Source organism: Heterobasidion irregulare (genome assembly GCF_000320585.1).
Source record: "Heterobasidion irregulare TC 32-1 unplaced genomic scaffold scaffold_06, whole genome shotgun sequence".
NCBI lineage: Eukaryota > Fungi > Basidiomycota > Agaricomycetes > Russulales > Bondarzewiaceae > Heterobasidion > Heterobasidion irregulare.
The window spans coordinates 811288-830862 of record NW_009258202.1 but is presented as its reverse complement, the minus strand read 5'-3'; the positions used below and the strand labels follow the sequence as shown (position 1 = coordinate 830862).

The 19575-nt window shown below is 52.8% G+C and overlaps 6 protein-coding genes across 6 annotated transcripts; 5 read left to right on the top strand and 1 right to left on the bottom strand.

Moving 5' to 3' along the window:
• Nucleotides 1-67: 67 nt before the first annotated feature.
• On the top strand, nucleotides 68-1374 carry HETIRDRAFT_319612 (uncharacterized protein; the record flags this gene model as incomplete). Its single annotated transcript, XM_009548978.1, has 6 exons — nucleotides 68-173; nucleotides 228-316; nucleotides 376-606; nucleotides 666-923; nucleotides 984-1098; nucleotides 1154-1374. 6 exons carry the CDS (start codon nucleotides 68-70, stop codon nucleotides 1372-1374), a joined length of 1020 nt encoding a protein of 339 aa, XP_009547273.1.
• A 778-nt stretch (nucleotides 1375-2152) lies between these two features.
• On the top strand, nucleotides 2153-2416 carry HETIRDRAFT_320967 (uncharacterized protein; the record flags this gene model as incomplete). The annotated part of the gene is made up of 1 exon (XM_009548977.1): nucleotides 2153-2416. A coding segment is annotated over one exon (264 nt), but the record flags the coding sequence as incomplete, so codon positions are not given.
• A 477-nt stretch (nucleotides 2417-2893) lies between these two features.
• On the top strand, nucleotides 2894-4613 carry HETIRDRAFT_321212 (uncharacterized protein; the record flags this gene model as incomplete). Its single annotated transcript, XM_009548976.1, has 4 exons — nucleotides 2894-3013; nucleotides 3064-3834; nucleotides 3891-4212; nucleotides 4264-4613. 4 exons carry the CDS (start codon nucleotides 2894-2896, stop codon nucleotides 4611-4613), a joined length of 1563 nt encoding a protein of 520 aa, XP_009547271.1.
• A 7724-nt stretch (nucleotides 4614-12337) lies between these two features.
• HETIRDRAFT_320847 (uncharacterized protein) lies at nucleotides 12338-12556 on the bottom strand (the record flags this gene model as incomplete). Its single annotated transcript, XM_009548975.1, has 1 exon — nucleotides 12338-12556. A coding segment is annotated over one exon (219 nt), but the record flags the coding sequence as incomplete, so codon positions are not given.
• Nucleotides 12548-15881, top strand: HETIRDRAFT_320848 (uncharacterized protein; the record flags this gene model as incomplete). Its single annotated transcript, XM_009548974.1, has 10 exons — nucleotides 12548-12726; nucleotides 12781-12997; nucleotides 13053-13350; nucleotides 13409-13767; nucleotides 13822-14221; nucleotides 14285-14529; nucleotides 14591-14776; nucleotides 14830-15380; nucleotides 15432-15539; nucleotides 15596-15881. The coding sequence occupies 10 exons, from the start codon at nucleotides 12548-12550 to the stop codon at nucleotides 15879-15881; spliced, it is 2829 nt and encodes a 942-aa protein (XP_009547269.1).
• A 172-nt stretch (nucleotides 15882-16053) lies between these two features.
• HETIRDRAFT_101679 (uncharacterized protein) lies at nucleotides 16054-18709 on the top strand (the record flags this gene model as incomplete). The annotated part of the gene is made up of 7 exons (XM_009548973.1): nucleotides 16054-16521; nucleotides 16576-16689; nucleotides 17832-17915; nucleotides 17982-18110; nucleotides 18167-18283; nucleotides 18340-18476; nucleotides 18532-18709. 7 exons carry the CDS (start codon nucleotides 16054-16056, stop codon nucleotides 18707-18709), a joined length of 1227 nt encoding a protein of 408 aa, XP_009547268.1.
• Between the last annotated feature and the right edge of the window lie 866 nt (nucleotides 18710-19575).

Sequence of the window (19575 nt, the reverse complement as noted above, 5' to 3'; positions counted from 1 at the left end):
TCAGCTCGAAGATGACGTTACAGATCCCCTTCTCAAGTCTTTTGTGCGTACATTACGAGCGGCAAGCATGCGTCATGAGTCCGAAGAAATACCCTTGCATGACACGGATGAGGGCGATATGTCCGATGGCACAGACTCAGAAGGCGATGACTGGTATGATGACAGCGTCTTCAGTAGGTCACCCAGATGTATTCCAACAGTCAATAGTGCTGAGTATTCAATTCTAGGAAAGCTGCCTTCCAAAAGCCCACAGCCCTCCATACCATCAACATCGTCCGTACAACAGCAGGAATGGTTTCCGTGGCCTAACAAGGCTGTATGTTGAATGTTTCACTCGTGACATCCTCTTCACGATGTACACTGATTATTTTACAGACATTCTTAACCCACCTTTTACTCAGTGCACCTCGTCTGCGCTTCTCTCGTACGCAACAGCATGCAATACTGTCATGGGCGAGGGAACTTGGTGCCAATCCGCCGACCTACGATACAATGCAGCGCACTCGAGCAGAACTGAGACATGCGATCGGAAATCCGACCCACCGTGAATGCTCCTCCTCCGGCAATGTCTGGTATCTGAATGACATAGCGCAATCCGTGGCAGAGGTGCGCATTGTGCTTCTACTAGCATCGTGGATGGTACTTGACTTCACACTTGTGCATAGGATTTTGCCAACCCCATTACTCGTAGCAAGATGGGACCACTGTATCCCGAAGACCTCCAAGGCAGCATATGGAATGCGGCGAAGCTGCTAGTTGATGTTCCTGACAACATACTCACTGCAACCGTGCGCTCCAACGGCACAATATACTATGTGGATGAGCTAATTCAGCGGGACCACGGAGATCTGTTCATTGCAAAGCGGTGGATCTTGTGTGCAGGAGAGCACTGGGGCTTGGGCTATCGTGTCCATCGATCTGAGGTGCGTCTGTGTTCATTGGCCCCTGTCTAAGCATTCAGTTAAGTAATACTATGTCTTCAGCAAGGAACTCTGCACGTTGCGACGGACAAAATGGTTGGTGTCCGTGTATCAACCTTCAAGTATAACGTTGTCGATATCCTCCTTCAAAACCAAGCTTCTCCACTGATATTTGATGGTGCGTGTTACTGTGATTTTATTTCCACGGCCTTTCATATTAAAGGAATGTATAGGAGAGAGAGCTGACTACCAAGTAGTATGCCCACATCCTCTGCGAGAGAAGGCGGGTCAGCGCATGGTGTATTCCGTTCCTGTCATTGTTTTCATCGATGACGTTGTTACGCTAGAGGTGGCTCTAAGTGCCGAGCACAACACTAAAACAACCTCTAAGGCAGGGGTGCTGGAGCTAGTATCTGATACACAAGGAATTGTAAGTGATGACTTTAGAAATTGAAGGCGTACTGAGAAGCAATCGGGGAGTGTGAGATTATAGCGCCCGAACGGTTTCGGGACTGCGCCGAACACCGACCGAACGTTCGGTCGGTCGTGTCGGCGATGCGGTCGGTAATGAGAAGGTAGTGTCGCGACCGACAACTACGTGCTTCAAGAGCCACACGGGACTCTGACAATATACGAGGGAGGACGGGGGGGTACGAGCGAAGAGACGAGTACGAACGCGAATGAGGCCGAACGACGAGGATGACAAGTTTTTCGGAAGTCGACGAAGACGATTTCGATGGTTGAGACGAGTGCGAATGAGCTCTGAACTGTGGGGTGCGAAAGCTGGTTTATTCCAGAGTTGTATGTAGGTTTTTATAGTAAACAGAGCCCCTAAGTAAAATATTAAACAAGAAATGAGAGTAGATGTCGAATGGGCGCCAAGCCCCAGCGATCAGAGAAGATAAGAAGGTAGGTGAGATGTCCATATGGGTTCCGAAGGTGATAAGGTAAAAGGTAATCAGTGATGTCGAAATCCCGAACGTTCGGGATCCGTCGCCCGAGCGTAGGTAGCAGGAACAGGCGTTGGAGAGCCAATGAAAAATAAAGAAGAGGTATCGTACGACCAGGGTGGCCAAGCAATGGTGCAAGATCGCGTTTGACCGACCATGCGGAAGTCGGGAAGATAAACGATAAGGACCGACCGACTCACGGAGGACATCGGCCGATACGGAATACTGGCTCCGATCTCGTAAACACTTATCGTAACACTCCTATGCGGTCATGGTAAGTACGTGAAGTGTGGGCGAACTGACCCAAGTGCTGCCGAACGTCCTTCGGTGGCTTGTCGTCGGTCGGGTAGGGACCGACCGTGTTCGGTAATAGTCGGCGTCTTCGGTACTTGTCGAGCGCTGTTCGGTATCTCCCCAAAGCTTCACGAATACCTCCCTCGGACCCTAGCGCGGGTGCATGCTCATCATCTCCTCCCTACTGAAATCCTGACTGTCCTCAGTCAGTGGTCGTCGGCTATGAGTCGGAGCGGGAAAAAAATGGTGTAGAAAATGTGGTGGCGTGGATGTGGGAAAGAGTTGGTAACAAGCGATAGCGTGGAAAGAATAGCTGTGGCGTGGAAAATGGAGCGGTGTGGCAAGTTTCGTGGGAAAAAGATCGGCTATGAGCGGTGGCGTGGAAAGGAGTGGGTGCGTGGGAGGGATGTGGCACAGGTGAATAATCGGCAAAGAGATGTCGTAGAAAGAACCGGGTCGGCGCGCAAGAGAGACCGGGGCTGAGTCGGCAAAGTCCTGTGGCGTGGCAACTGATTAGGTGAGGAAGTGGCTAAAGCCTAGCGTGTCCCAACTAGACGGTGGCGTGAGAGCGTGTCGGCAAGGCGCGGTGGCGCGTATCGCAATTACTGCCGCGCGCAGTGGCTCGTGGCTTTGTCAGGTGACCACAGTCACGTGCCGATCGTTGATTCTCCAGCGACCAAGTCCCTCATCGCCGCTTGCCTACCGCTCAATTCCTTCGTCTCTTCCGACATGTCAGCCCTCCTCTCCGCCCTGAAGACGAAACTCGGAGAGTATATGCTCTCCCTTCCGGATGGTGCCGCCGAATACAAGGACTACGAGGCCTGGGCGCGAGGTTTCGCCAAGCGAGTGGTAAGTCGGCTCTTTTCTCTTGTCCCTGCTGCTCGCTGACGTCTTTTCAGGCTGTTTTAGATCGCTCAGCGCGTGGGCAAGACCTTCCCGAACTCGCCGACTGGATCGCCGAGGCCGAGCATGGCCTCGACCACATGGCCACCGATGACTGGCTGGCCTGGGGAACGCGTATCCTACCGCAACGGGCGGCGCACTTTGCGACGCAGCAACAGCGACAAGCGGCCGAAGCACAGGCCCTGGAGGAGGAATCGGCACGGGTCGCCATTGCCGAACGCGAGGCTGAGGAGGCTGAGGCAGCGCGGGCTGCTGCTGCCTTGCGTATCGCCGAAGATGATCGTCAGCGGCGCCGGGAGGCCTTGGTGGAGGCCATGTTCGATGGATCGATGGATCCGGAAGAAGGGGACCGTCAAATGGCCGCCCTAGAAGCAGAGTCCGTCCTACCCTTCCCCCTTTTTCTTCGCTCTCCCTCTCCTTCCGCTCCCATCGTGTCCTCTTCCCATCCCGCTCCTTCCGTCGCCGACTCGCTTTCTCGTCCCGGGTCTCCAATCGCCGATCCTGAACTCGCCTCCGCGACCGCCGCTATGAACCGAATGAGCGTGGATCTGGTCGCGTCCACCGCCCCGACCGATGCGAAGGGCAAGAAATCGGCCGCTGCTGTTATCGTCGAGTTCGCGCGCCAACAGACGCCGACTGCTGGGCGGGTTGTGCTTCCTCTAGGTCCTGGCACAGGCCGAATGTCGACGGTTCGTCCCCCGGTGGAACGGAACGGCGCTGGTAAGGTTCTTGAGGATCCTCCTGGACTACTTCCTGGTGATGTCTTGGTACGTCCCCTCCCTCTTGCCGCCTCGTCCTGATACTGATCTTCTTTCGTTTCTAGGCTGACTATGCCTGTCATCGCTGCGCCGACAACTTCACCACCAGGGCGTTCCGTTGCTACCTGAGGCCCGGCCAAGTATCGTGTATCAAATGCACCGGGGAGCGGAAGGGTTGCAGTTTCCAGCCTGGGTGGACATCAAAAGACAAGGGAAAGGGGGCGTCGAAGGGGAAGGGGAAGTCTACCGGGAAGGCGAAGTCGGCTAGTAAGGCGAAGTCGATCGAAAAGTCGGTGGAGGAGGGGCCATCCCGCCCAACAAAGAGACGTAGGGTGGAGGTGCTTGTTCCCGAACGGTCGGTCGGGGACAGCATCGCGCAAAACAAAGGTAAGTTGTCGTTCGGTAAAGTTTTGGAGGGGCTCATCGCGATTTGTACAGCCGCTCGGACCAGGAAGCCGGTGAAGCGCCTGCCGGTGACCACCCAGGCTGTCCCTTCCTCTTCTCATCCTCCTCGCTCCCGTCCGTCCGTCATTCCCTCCCTTTCCAACTCTTCCCGTCTGTTGCCGACCGTTGCGCAAGGCATCGCTTCTGAGATTCGGTACCGGATTGCCGTTGCCGAGGGTTCGCGTGCCTTTCTGGCGCGTTCGATCACGATGTGGCAGGCCGAGCTAGAGTCCCTCGAAGCGCGTTCGGGTCCTGCGACTTCGGACATGGTGATGGTCGAGGATTCGTCGCAGTCGGAAGGTTCGGCGATGTCCGAGTCGGGGGATTTTGTACCCAGCGAATGAATTCAGGCCCTTGTACAGTAGTTAGAATGTAAATAAAAGAAAAAAAAACTGTCCTGGATGAAATGTGACGTTCGGCGAAGACTAGAGGTGTCGTCTCGGGAAATCGGTCGGCGAAATGACTGTGTGTGAATGTACTTGTAAGCGAAGCGTTCGGCAGAAATGAAGACAATAAACTGGAATCTTAGGGGAAGCCTCAGTATGTCATCACAGGCATAAAACCCTATGGTTTTGCGCAAATCGGAAGAAGTCTTCAATGCGGCTTGGTACTTGAAGGAGTGATGGGGAAAATGAGTGCCGACTATTCGGTCGGCGATCGGTCGGCAGCAAAAGTACTAAGAGATGTGGAAATGCTTGGGTGTCAGTCCATGTCTGTGACGAATAGGTGAAATAAGGAATGGGTATATCTGTGCATCCTCCTCCCTACTGAAATCATGACTGTCCCCAGTCACCGACCAAAGAGAGCGAAGGGTGGGAGGGTGGGTCTAGTCAGAAGTCGCCGACCCCGCATCGTCGTCTTCTGCTGATCGGATGGAGCTGGTGTCAGTATTCTCCTCGTCGGCATCGTCGTCTTCGGCATCGTCGTTGCTCGATCGGGATTCTTCCATGGCCCGAAGGCGTTCTTGTGAGATGTCGAGGAGGGCTTCAATGTCGGCGAGCTTCAGAGACCTGCGAGCAAAATAAGGAATAATGCGGAATGCCGCCACTGGCCGGTCAAAGACCGATCCGTCGAGTTCGGCCAAAATATACGCCCCTCCCCGATTCCTAGAAATTACTAGCAATGGCCCTAAATACCGTGGACGCATCTTCCGATTGAGTGCCTTCTCTATGGCTGTGTTGCGCATCAGGACAAGCGAGCCTCGGTGGAAATTGAAGTCGCGAAGGGTGGCCGAATGCTGTTGTTCGAATCGGATGGCGGCCTGGACACGGGCGCCGACTACTGAGCTGCGAAGGTGGGCGAGGTCTGATCGGCGTTTCTGCAAGGCTATGGCACGTCGGGCGATGAGGTCGGTGGTGCTGAGGGTTGTGGTCGGCGGTGGCAGGAGGTAGGTGGCTTCGGCGATGTCGAGGGGGAGAAGGGGATGGGTTCCGGTCGCTGCGAAGTATGGCGAGCAACCCATTCGGCGCCGAACGGTAATGCGATCAGCCCAGAATACGAAATGAGCTGCACGATTCCACTTGGCCTGATCTCCATCAACGGTTTTGAACAGAGCCTGCCGAACGTCGAAGTGAGGTCGTTCGGCGATGCCGTTGGCGCGGGAATTGTAGCCCGAAATACGGATGTGCCGAACGTGGTACTTTTTCGCTAACTGGTCGAGCGCCTTGACGAATGCTGGTCCGTTGTCGGAGACGATCTCTACCAGTGTTCCCCATCGGCACATGATATCCTCGAAGATCCAGTCGGCGAGGGCTGAGCTTGTTTCGCGTCGGAGCATGCGGAATTTGGGGTAGTGCGATACCGAACAGCGGCCTTGAACGAGATACTTGAAACCACCAGCGGTCGGCATATGCATAGTGTCCATATACATCTTTGCGAAAAGTGGTGCAGGCGTGGCGACGGTCGGGGGAATGAGGACGTTGCGAGTCTGGCGAATCTGGCAAAGGTGACATGTCCGAACAAACCAGGAAATGTCTTGCCTCATGTGCGGCCACCAGAAGCGTTCGGCGACCAAGGCGGTCGTGGCGTAGAATCCCTTGTGAGCAACGTCGTCGTGGGCGGCAGTGAGAATTGTGATCCGACTAGAGGGGGCTGCAACGATCTTGTGTCGACCGTGCGAGTCTTTTCTCCATAGCTTGTCGGCTGCGATGAAGAACTCAGTGCAATATCGCAGGAAGGTGGCATATTCGGAGTCGGAGAGAGAAGGGGGCCGAACCAATGTTCGGTGCCAGTCGCGGACCAACCATAGGCGTTCCTCGGCTTCCAAAGCTTTCTGCGATCTTGGGATATCCGAATAGTCGATGGTCGGGCCTTCGTCGTCGGAGTCGGTATCGGTCGAGGGGTCGCCTACGAGCGAGGAGGTGAAGATGGCGGTGGTCGAAGTTGAGTTGGAGGTGGGGAACGTGTTGTTGATCTGATGGAGGAAGCCATAGAGATTGTCGATCCAGTCGTCAAAGTCGTCTTCGGGTTCGGGTCGATCGGAGGGTTGTGGTGGTCGTCGGGAGAGTCCATCGGGGCCGTGAGAGGTGCCGGGGACGTGGACAAGTGTGAAATGGAAGGTGAGGATGGAGACGATCCACCGATTGATGCTAGCGCTGGGTTCGAGATCCGGGTTAGTGAGCATGCCCTTGATGTAGCGTGCGTCTACTTCGACTATCAGGTTCCGAACGCCGATGAGGTACATTTTGAGCGATCGGAGGGCGCGAAAGAGGCCGTAGAGTTCGAGCTTGGGTTGGGAGAATCGCGATTCGCGGTCGTTAAGGGTGATGGAGCCGAATCGGGCATAGTACCGAACCCGGGGATTGTCGAGCGCACATTGACAGAGGTGGAAGCCGACCGCGATTTGTGAGGTATCGACGGCGAGGATGACGTTGGCTGCCGACCCATAGTCGATCGGCCGAAGGGCTGGCGATTCGAGAAGCGCCGACCGGAGGTCGTCCTGGGCCGCTATCTGGTCTGGGCCGAACACGAATGGAAAATCTTTGCGTGTTAACATTGTCAGTGCATGCGCCCTGTGTGCAAAATTCCGAATGAAGATCCGAACGACACCGATCGTCCCCAAAAATGCCCGAACATCTGAGAGATCCCTGCAAGGTCCCCACTTCATAATTGACTCTACCCTAGATTCGTCGGGTAATCTTCCTTCGTACGTGCAGCGATGGCCGACCACCGTGATTTCAGCTGCGCAGAGTGTCGCCTTGTGTCCCGAAAATGTTCCTCCGCTGTACTTCATCCGCTGAACCACCCGATTGAGGCCTTGAAAGTGTTCCCACACAAATCGTCGTATGCCGGGGTTGTCGGGGTGCGTCTCGAACCCGCCGTTCGGAAGTTCGTATCGGGTCGGTGGGCCCCGAATCGGGACATCGTCGATGAACGGAATGGTGGTGTCTGGAATTTCTGGCTGGAGGATGTGGGTGACGTCGTCGTGGAAGATCGGGACCGAATTTGTCCATCCCATGGGCAGGGTGACGAGTCGGTGGGCGCCGAATGGGGTCTGGAACGTGGTGAAGTCGCGAGATGATTCGGCGAGCCCTCGTTCGTCATAGCCGACATAGAGATCCAGAATGCCGCCACAAGCGCGAGCTGCAAACTGTTCAGCGATCTGATCGGTATATGGGGGCACACCTGAATGCTGGATGGTGACGGCGTTCAAGGGTTCGAGGCTGTGAACGATTCGGAGTTTGGTGCCAGTGGAGGTGCTATTCGTCTTCTTGACGACTGTAAACCAGCGCGATCGGTAGGACGAATTCGACGGCTCATAGACTCCAGCGGCGATCTTGGTTTTGATAAGTCGGCACACTTCGTCGTAGATGCCTGGTGGAATCGGAATGTTGCGTTGAACCCAGGGCTTGTGTTCGACCACCGGCATATTGACTGGAGGAAAGAAATCCTCGCGGAAACGTCCGCGTTCCGAATCGTCCCAGGCAAATCCCATCTCTTGTAGACACATGAAATGGTGCATGAGCTGTCGTTCGGCCGGCCAAAGGAAGTCGTCCGAGTGGACTTTGTCGATGAGGTCGCGTCGTTCGGCTGTGTATCTGCCGGTCGGCGTGAAGGGTGGGGGGTTCGGTGTCAGCGTCGGAAGGGCAGCGAGAGGGTCACCGAGGATGTTCCGAACGATTCGGAACTGTTCGGGGAGGTCGGCCAAGACTGGTCGTGTTTTCTGTGCGACCGGTTTGTACTTGCGCTTGGCGGCGAAAATGGCGACCGGGTCGGCGATATTAGTGGAATGGAGAGAACCGGGAACGAATGAGGAGAATAAGGACAACATATCGGAATCGAGATTGTTTTTGAGATGATTTTCGGGCCCCAAATCGGAGGCCATAATGTACTTGAGACAGAGATCGCGACGAGAGGGAAATGGAGAATGGAAATCTGAGGACGCTTCGATAAGTGGGAAATTGGGGGTATCATGATCGGTGGAAATGATCAGTGCAACTTCTCCTTGATCTCGGATCAATTCATCGAGTCGCGAAAACCCGCTTGTCTTCGGTGAAGGACTCGAGGGGGTCCTCGTCTGATCGTCGGAATGGTGGCTCGTCGTCCCGTGTTCGGGTCGCTGATGGTGATCGTCTGGTCTTCGTTTGAATAATTTTTGACGATACTTTCGGTGAGGATGTCGAATGGCCGACCGAGGAGAACGTCATAGGCGGGGTTCCGAATGATGTGGACTTGGAGGTACAGGGTGATGTCGCCGATGAGGAATGGCACGTTGCGTGCCAGGCCCAAGGATCGGTCGATTTCGCCGTTCGCCGACTGCATATTGAGGACGATTTCGGGGTCGTAGATGAGCGCCAGTTCGTTGCAAATGCCTTCCGACATGGCAATGACTTGTGAACCCGGGTCGATGATGCATTCGACTTCCTGCTGATGATCGACGAGGGGAACAATAGACCTTAGGGCAGACGATTCTTTAGCAACTATCAATGGCTGAGGAACCTGACCGGGCTGTAGATTCTTCAGGTACGTTTCGTACATGTCGGGGATGATGATCGCGCCCGGCGGGGGTGTTTCCGGTTGGTGCAGGACATTGACGAAGGAGGAGACGGTCGGTCGAGTCGGTGGTTCGAGGTCGTCGATGGCATAGGGTAGATCGGCATCTTGGTAGAAGGTCCGAACATTGCTGGCGTCTCTGGCAGGCGATCGGCGTGCCGACGTGGCTTCCCTGACCTGTGAACGGACTTCGGCAGAGAGAGAGAGTAGTTCGCGCTGGGTAAGCGTCACCTGAGTGGCCATTGCCCTGTTGTAGACCTCAGCTGCTACCTTCTCGTCGTAGATCGGCGCCGTGGTTTTGTAGGCCGGAGCGTCCTTCTTTGCCGATGGTATCTTCGCCGGGGCTCCCATGTTGCGGTCGTGTGGCGGTGCATAGGTGGCGTCCTGGGCTTTGGCATATGGGTGGATCGGAGCATCGTCCTTGGCTGGTACCGGGGGCGGTCGCTGAGTCGGGGTGGTCGGTCGGGGTTCGGGTTCGGGAGTTTCGGTCCTCGCTCGTCGTTCGGGGGCCGGTGAAGGGGTAGGTGCCGAACGTCCTGCCTGCGCCATTTCGCGTGCCCTTGCGCCCCGCGTTCGGAGCGCGAATAGTTCGCGTTCGAGGCTCGCGATTCGCTGGACGTCGGTGAGTTGGTAAGTTGGGGTGACATCCAGCAATGAGGGTGAATCGTGACGGGAGGCTATCGTCATCGGGTGAGTCGGCGCCGCGTTTACCGTAAACATCATCTGTCCGGTCGCCAACTGGCCTGGATTCCTGCGATGCCATTCGTCAACTCGGTCCTTCAGGTTACTACCCGTGATTTCTCTCGGTACGAATGCCCCACTTGACAATACCACCTTCCCCTCGATATTCCTCTTGCATTTGCCGATCCGAATGTATTCGGTGACCTCGGGACAGGCGCGCATGAAGTGTTCGGGACTGCCGCAGAACATGCAGTTGTCGCCGCCTTGTCCTGGCTGTCGGGATGGTCGATCGGCTGGCCTGGTCGTCCCCTGAGCTGTGATGGCCTTGACAAAGGTGTCGGTGAGCCGTTCGAACATGGTCGCCAGGTCTTCGGCCTTGATCGCGTTGGTGGGCGGCGCGGCGGGGGCTGCTCGAGAGATGTCGGTAGGGATCGTGCTGTAGGCGGACGTGGTGCCGTGCAAGACGAATCGGGCCGCGTCGTGGATGTCTTGGAGGTTGTATGGGTCGTCTGGGAAATGATCGGGGAACTTGAGTTGTAGACGTTGAGAGATTCTTGCCCATAGCTCCGGTTGGAATCCTCTAGCGAAGGCGCGTCCTTGTTCGGCGACCGAGATCCGTGCCTTGCTGAGGAGGAATACCGTGATCGCCAGGAATCGCCGATGATAGTCGCCGAGTTCGCTGAGAGACAAGATGCCGACCCTGCTCGTTTCGCCGACTAGCTTGTCCATATCCGATACCGACCATTTGCGTTCTTCCTCCGATCCGGGGTATAGCCTGTAGACCTCTTCGCAGAACTCCTTGAAGGTCTTCGTGGCGTCGGTGAAAGTGGTGAGCGATTCCCAAAGCTCACAGGTGTCGACATCTAGGAATCGGCAAGCGTGTTTCTTTCTTTCTTGTTCGTCCACTACCGCAGACCGAACGAAGTGGAAGTCCAGATCGGAGAAATATCGTCTCAATTCGCGGGGTTGATGGGGGTCAAAGGTCGGGGCCGTTCGATCTCCACGAGCGGGCATGGATGGGGTCGCCATAGTGAGAAAGTCAAAGGTGGGGGAGAAGGTATTGTTTTCTAAGGTGATCGGGGATGGAGTCGCTGGTTCGAAGGAGCGTTCTAGTGAAGTCGGTCGGATGGTCGGCGTCCAGAAGACGGGGCTGCGTGGGATTAACGGAGAGATGGAGTCGTGGAGAGATGGGATAGGAGACGGGGGTGATTGTTCTAAGAGTGCAAGGTCGAGGATAGGGGAAATCGGTGGGAGTAACGATCGGTTCGGCGACGAAGGTGGGGTTAAGAAGAAAGTGGAGTCGGGTGGTGGTGAGAGCGATGGCGAGGATTCGAGATCAAGGTAGTGATGGTGGGATAAGTGTTCTGGGACTATATCGGCGTCTCCGAACAAACTTCGGTCGGCAGATGTTTCCTGAGTATTGAAGCTATCGATAACTGTTTGTCGTTCTTCGCGCTCCGCTGTTGGTCGGGACGAGCGACGTAGATTCCTTGAGGTAATTTTGAATACTAACCCCTCGCGGTGGGCTCCAAAATGTTACGCTAGAGGTGGCTCTAAGTGCCGAGCACAACACTAAAACAACCTCTAAGGCAGGGGTGCTGGAGCTAGTATCTGATACACAAGGAATTGTAAGTGATGACTTTAGAAATTGAAGGCGTACTGAGAAGCAATCGGGGAGTGTGAGATTATAGCGCCCGAACGGTTTCGGGACTGCGCCGAACACCGACCGAACGTTCGGTCGGTCGTGTCGGCGATGCGGTCGGTAATGAGAAGGTAGTGTCGCGACCGACAACTACGTGCTTCAAGAGCCACACGGGACTCTGACAATATACGAGGGAGGACGGGGGGGTACGAGCGAAGAGACGAGTACGAACGCGAATGAGGCCGAACGACGAGGATGACAAGTTTTTCGGAAGTCGACGAAGACGATTTCGATGGTTGAGACGAGTGCGAATGAGCTCTGAACTGTGGGGTGCGAAAGCTGGTTTATTCCAGAGTTGTATGTAGGTTTTTATAGTAAACAGAGCCCCTAAGTAAAATATTAAACAAGAAATGAGAGTAGATGTCGAATGGGCGCCAAGCCCCAGCGATCAGAGAAGATAAGAAGGTAGGTGAGATGTCCATATGGGTTCCGAAGGTGATAAGGTAAAAGGTAATCAGTGATGTCGAAATCCCGAACGTTCGGGATCCGTCGCCCGAGCGTAGGTAGCAGGAACAGGCGTTGGAGAGCCAATGAAAAATAAAGAAGAGGTATCGTACGACCAGGGTGGCCAAGCAATGGTGCAAGATCGCGTTTGACCGACCATGCGGAAGTCGGGAAGATAAACGATAAGGACCGACCGACTCACGGAGGACATCGGCCGATACGGAATACTGGCTCCGATCTCGTAAACACTTATCGTAACACTCCTATGCGGTCATGGTAAGTACGTGAAGTGTGGGCGAACTGACCCAAGTGCTGCCGAACGTCCTTCGGTGGCTTGTCGTCGGTCGGGTAGGGACCGACCGTGTTCGGTAATAGTCGGCGTCTTCGGTACTTGTCGAGCGCTGTTCGGTATCTCCCCAAAGCTTCACGAATACCTCCCTCGGACCCTAGCGCGGGTGCATGCTCATCAACGTCTCTGGAAACCAATCAAAGCAGTGGAACAAGCACTTTGCGTGCTATATTTCCAATGGACTTCTCACGCGCGAGGCTTTAATGGAAGAATTCCATGTGCGCTTTGTTGCAGCCTCTCCAACAGCGACCCCATTAGAAATCATGCAGGGGGTCCGAAGTTCAATGGAGTAGGTTGTCTATGCAACATATAACGGTTAATTGGCTTACAGGCCGATGTATAGACGCGCTTTCAACAATCCAGTGGTGGCATACGATGCTCTTAACGTGGAAGAGGCTCTCCTACGCCCGTTTCCTCTTCTCTATGCCGGAGACAACCCAATGCAGGCAGAGCTTTCTAGCGGCGCTGGCCTGAATAGCAACTTTTTCTGTCGGACATGTCATGTCGGCGGCAGTCAAGAGCACAAACGGTCGGATGTGGGATTCGGCAGCATTTTCGAGGTCAGTGGAGGTCTTGCATCTCTATCTGTCTCTTTCCAACTCATAAAGTCAATAGTCCAGCACTATGCGGACAAGCTCCGAAACTCGGGAGAAGGTTTTCGAGCAGCTGGTCACCGCGTTAGAGCCAAATGTTGCCACAAAACTAACTGAAGCTGTCCGTGATTCAGGTGTCAAAGACGGAGTCGCCCAACCAATCATTGATCATATCGTGAAGCTTGGCCAGCAACTACGCAAGTCATCCAGTCCAGAACAGGTAGCCCATAGCCCGGAGGAGGTTCAAGCAATCCTCACAAAAGAGCTCCGTAAAGCGCATGGCCGAGGCCAAACTTATAATCCTTTGCTGGATGTTGAAGGTTTGCTCACAATGTATGGCATGGTGTTTTCTCATTGTCTGACTGCTATATCTCGCAGGTGTTGACATCCACAAGGACACACCTACCGAGATTCTGCACACCATCCTACTTGGAATTGTCAAGTATTTTTGGGGTCAGACCGTCTTCTTTCTAGAGAAGGCAAAACAGTTCCACATCTTCCAGATATGTCTGAACTCGATCGCCTCGGATGGCCTTAACATTCCTGCCATACCCGCGGATTACATTTGTCAGTATAAAGGCGCCCTGATTGGCAAGCACTTCAAGACCTTGTCGCAAATCATGGCATTTACAATATATGATCTGGTCCCCCAGAATGTGCTCGATGCATGGCTCCTAATAAGCCGCCTGACTGTCATGCTCTGGCATACCGAGATCGATGACATGAATGTCTACCTGGTGCGTCTCAGGAATCTCTTCGCATGCATAGACATACTTATAACCCACTTATAGGCTAAACTTCAACAATGCATCGATGACATCTTAGACGTCACTGCACTCTGCAGCCCGAGTATTCTTATCTCAAAGCCCAAGTTTCACTTCCTTGTCCATCTTCCCTTCTATATTCGTCGATTCGGTCCTGCTATACTGTACTCAACAGAGCGGTATGAGTCTTACAATGCTGTATTTCGTGCTGCCTCCATGCACAGCAACCGAATGGCACCGAGTCGTGATATCGCTGGGACTTTTGCAGGCATGGATAGTGTCAAGCACATCTCAACTGGCGGTTGGTGGAAGGACAGTTTAACAGGGAAGTGGGTGTGCGCTGGTGCAAGCGTGATGGCATACGTTAATGAACATTCAGAGCACTGTAAATTGCTTGGATTGCGTGTGCCAACAGGTCAATCTCCTGGTTAGTCGTTTTTGGGTGTGCCTATCTTCAGTTAATGCTCATTTCACACTTCTATACTAACAGGACATGTTGTCTTCTTGCGGGCAAAGGCAACCCACCAGAAAATGGCAACTCCTGTCGTCCTCAAATGGGAGGACTCTATGGCACATTCGGCTGGCCTTCAGCTGTCTACGGTGCTCAATGACCTGTCCCACGAGTCTTCACATATACCAGATGCCAACTTGCAATTTTACAGCGGAAAGACTATTGTTGCCGAAAATCGGGACAGGATCAACAGTGGTCAATTTGCTATCATATGCCGTCCTTCTGTACGTTGCTCATACCTCAGAGATACCAGTGACAGCTCACCATTTTTATAAATCACAACAGGATGGGAAACTTATTTTTGGCAAAGTTCTCGAGATTCTTGTTGTGCCATCGTCGCCTGACACAGCTGTTATGGATCCACTTGTATATGTGGTGGTCCAGCTGTTTGAAATAGGCGAGCGCCCCCATGAGCGATTGGACATGCCTGTCCTGCGTTTGACTTCCGAAAGGATTGTTATGCGGCCAGTGGTGTGTTTGTCCTATCTCCTTCAATGCTACGTGAAATAAACCTCTATTAATAGCAACTGGTGTGTGGAATAAACCTCCAGCATGACTGCCACCACGGACAGTGCACAACGGATAGTTATCGCTCACACTTTGTTGAAAGGGAGCTGTCCGATACTCTAACTCGCAACATCATCTCGCACTCAGATGAACTGACATATATTCTCAATGCTGGTTCACTGCATAACTACCGGGCGATTTATGAAGCTCTACCGGTCCATCTACGTTCATCATCATTTAAAGTTGACAATTCACTTGCACTTCGGCAGCGTGCAGCTGCCTTGGTGCGTGAGCGGAAAAAGCAGCAGACAGAAGAGCACCATGAGCTTTTGGCCACAAAGGTTGCAGAGCACGCAGGAGTATCAAATGCTCAAGATGCAAATACTTCCCAGCCCAAGGACCTTCTGCAGACAGACGGGGATATTCTCGATGCGCTTGGGAGCTTTCTGGGTGAGACAGAACCAGATAAGGCTGATCCTTTGCCGCAAACAGAAACTGACTTGTCTTCGTGCCCTGTCTTTGATTCTGGCGCACCTCGTGCACATAAGACGAGGGCAATCACTGGCTTGTAAGCTTACTTCTTAAGATTGATTCATGGGCTCATTTCTGAAACACACAGGGCTTCATGTTCAAATGATGTTCTCAAAGAATTGTGCTGTGAACACAAGCTCCTTCGCAAAGGAAAAAAGGAGGAGCTTATCAACAGACTAGAGGCCTTCTATGCAGAGTAAGCACCTTACATTCAAAGACTGACGCTCCGGCGGCTGACAGTGTGTTCTCTAGCTCAACACTCCTGCCACCTACTTCAGAACGACTTACAGGACTTCATCGCCAAATTCAAGCTCGCAATGTCCTTGCAAAATCTGCAAAGAGCATCGGAAAGCGGAAGCGTGCAGAGGATCTGAATGTTTCTTCTGATGGACTTGCTCGAGCATTGGTCGAAGGCGAAGTATCTGGTTTAAAGTCTGCTGGTGGTGGGCTTTCAAAAAGGAGAAAAGGTGCGGTGGATGATGTTCTTCGCCAAAGCAACATCCACGAGCTTCACAAGCTCTTGATGGGGGAAAATTGAGCAGTATATAATCCCGGTTGATCACAATGCAGCAATGCTAAAAGTGCATGCACTTTCGATGCATTGCTCTATCTTTCAATGGCTCATGCGCTCACGACTTTGTCGCATTGTCGAATGTCTCACGTGGTCATGGGCCCATTTCCGAATGCGTGTATTTCTACCTTCACCACCCATGGCTGCGACCACTGCAGGCATCATGGACATTATCGAGTTTGAGGATGAGATGACTGCACTCCAGGAAACAGCTAGGCGGCACCAAGAGGAAGCAGATGGCCGGGCTGCAGCATTGTTTGGCCAAGATGCCATCACTGGAGATGGCACACCAGCCGAAACTTCTTTGCGCACACCCTCCAATTCTCTGTTCCCTCTTTTCTTGGGCGACTTACAAACTCCTAATTCTAGGGATACTTTCGAACCCTTTCATCCAGATGTAAATGGATGTCCTGGAAGTTTGCTTCTGCTAGGTCACGCTGCCAGCGAGGCAACAGTGGGCACAACTTCCAACATCTCATTGATCAATTTGGCGACCCAACCCTTGACTCCATGTACGAAACGCCACTACAAGGAGTATGCGGAATTCTGCTGCGAGGAAGCAGATATTCCCAAGTCCAAGCATGCCCACATTGTCGAAGCAGCACAGGTATTCATGCTCAGATGAATTTCTGTATAAGTGAACTCAATTTTCTTGTTATAGCGCCCTCTGCAAGAGCTTATGATCAAAGTTCTTGTTGCGGTTAATGCCCCAATGAGTGAGGAAGAAGGGCTGTCTGCACTACAGACATTTATCGTATCCGATGATACGCTAGAGGTGGCTCTAAGTGCCGAGCACAACACTAAAACAACCTCTAATGCAGGGGTGCTGGAGCTAGTTTCTGTTACACAAGGAATCGTTAGTGATGACTTTAGAAATCGACGGCGCACTTGAGAAGCAGCGAGGAGTGGAGATTATAGCGCCCGAACGGTTTCGGGACTGCACCGAACACCGACCGAACGTTCGGTCGGTCGTGTCGGCGATTCGGTCGGTAACGAGGAGGTAGTGTCGCGACCGACAACTACGTGCTTCAAGAGCCACACGGGACTCTGACAATATACGAGGAAGGACGAGGGGTACGAGCGAAGAGACGAGTACGAACGCGAACAAGGCCGAACGACGAAGATGACAAGTTTTCGGGAGTCGATGAAGACGATTTCGATGGTTGAGACGAGTGCGAATGAGCTCTGAACTGTGGGGTGCGAAAGCTGCTTTATTCCAGAGTTGTATGTAGGTTTTTATAGTAAACAGCGCCCCTAAGTAAAATATCGAACCTGAAATGAGAGTAGATGTCGAATGGGCGCCAAGCCTTAGCGATCAGAGAAGATAAGGAGGTAGGTGAGATGTCCATATGGGTTCCGAAGGTGATAAGGTAAAAGGTAATCAGTGATGTCGAAATCCCGAACGTTCGGGATCCGTCGCCCGAGTGTAGGTAGCAGGAACAGGCGTTGGAGAACCAATGAAAAATAAAGAAGAGGTATCGTACGACCAGGGTGGCCAAGCAATGGTGTAAGATCGTGTTTGACCGACCATGCGGAAGTCGGGACGATAAGCGATAAGGACCGACCGACTCACGGAGGACATCGGCCGATACGGAATACTGGCTCCGATCTCGTACACACCTATCGTAACCCTCCTGTGCGGTCATGGTAAGTACGTGAAGTGTGGGCGAACTGACCCAAGTGCTGCCGAATCGTCCTTCGGTGGCTTGTCGTCGGTCGGGTAGGGACCGACCGTGTTCGGTAAAAGTCGGCGACTTCGGTACTTGTCTAGCACTGTTCGGTATTTCCCCAAAGCTTCCCGAATCCCTCCCTCGGACCCTAGCGCGGGTGCATGCTCATCACCGAAACTTATAAGGTATGGGTTTAGCCTCTAAAACTCATCGAGATCCCCATGTATTTGCTATATGTATGCCGTAGGAGTTCATCAAAGCCCCTGTTGACATCATCATGCTGGATCCAAAGCTATCGGGCTTCAAACTAGGCTTCACCTCGAGACTTCTGGTGAGTGCTATCTGTCGATAGCTATAAAAATTATCTATTCATACTTACATTCTGGTGCTTATCTAGCATCATATTCGAGTCAATCCAGGACAATACCATATTCCTCACCGGCTCATACCATTTCTCACCACGAAAGTGTTCGCCACTGCGATCAGCCGATCAATTATTGCCTCCCGAGCAGAGATAAAGCGAAAGGTATGAACATACAACACTTATAATAGACTTTCTTTCATGTTGATGTGCTTTTATAGCTCAAGGAGCTTTTCCACAAGAAGGCGAACATCTATGCACTTGTTAAGAAGCTTGTCGGGAATCTCAAGTCACAAGTTACCGTGACCGAGGATCATTGGTACCGATGGGCATGGGTGGTGTGTAAATGCATACATCCTTCAGAATTGGCACCGCTAACTAATTGTTGGTGTAGCACAATGCATACATCCGGTTTGAGAACCTAAATCTTCATCAAAAAACCTTCTGGAATTGGGTCGACAACGACTTGTCACTGCGCCGACAGAGTGTCAAGAATATGCCCGAACCTGCTCGCTCAAAGGCTCTCAAAGGGTGTGTGTCTGCATTCTCCCCAAGAACATGCAGCGGATACTAACACATATTCAAGGATGTTCAAGCAAGCTTTCGACAAGCATTTGAATGCCTATCCTCCAAGCAAAAGGCTTACAGCTTCAACACAGCGTGAGACTCTCTGGCAGACCAACGCAGCTCATTCGATCTCTGCAATGGAAGAGTACGACCTTCATGACATTCCCAATGATGTCGATGAGGAAGATGAAGAATAGTGGCCCTTTGTGTGCTTGTTTTGCCATATCTGCCCTCCTTCCACCTGTTTGTACTTCCGCACATGCTCATTGCTTTAATTCTGTCTCATATATCTTTTCTAATGGTTCTGGATATGTTGTTATTGTACCATATCTCTTATATTTTGCTCTACAATGTGCTAATTGATGCCCATTTAATGAGATTTTCGCACACTAGATCAGATGGTCGCTGCAATACAGGGTAGTATCCTGAGCCCACATAACAGGTATAAGGGTGCAGCAACCTTGCGGTCCTTGCTGACCCTTCATACCAGCGGACCTGACTCCCACAACATATGGCAACCTAGCGCCAACGTCGCTTCGGCCAACCGTGCCTCTGTGTCTTTGTCCGATGTTGGTCCAACCTCATCTTCTTGCTGCACCGACATACATTCCCACGCCACTCGGACAAAAATGGAGCAGTCTGAATTCAAGGCGGAAAACCCACAGCGGTGTAGCATGGTCAGAAGCAGACACACAGAGCTCTTCTTGTGCGAACTTCACCCAAGCACCTCTACTTCACCTTCGAATCCGTCCTTACGGACAACTCGCTCCGATCTCTCCACGCGCAGACGTTCTGGGCGTAAGTGTTCGAGAACACGGGTGATTCGTAGTATCAATTCTGGGAGGGTCGTCGTGGCTAATGTCGGCGCTCAGTCGCAAACCCCTCAGTGGGGATCCAGACTGGATGGTCTCACGCTGTCTGTGATCTATACTTGAGGCTGAGATTGCCATAATGCAGCAAGAGCTCATACTTCTATCATGTCCGTGGACGTTGAGGGTAGAATGGGTGCAGATGAATGCAATTATGTCGGGTGCTATGGCTAGATCTGTTGCCTATCAGAGTT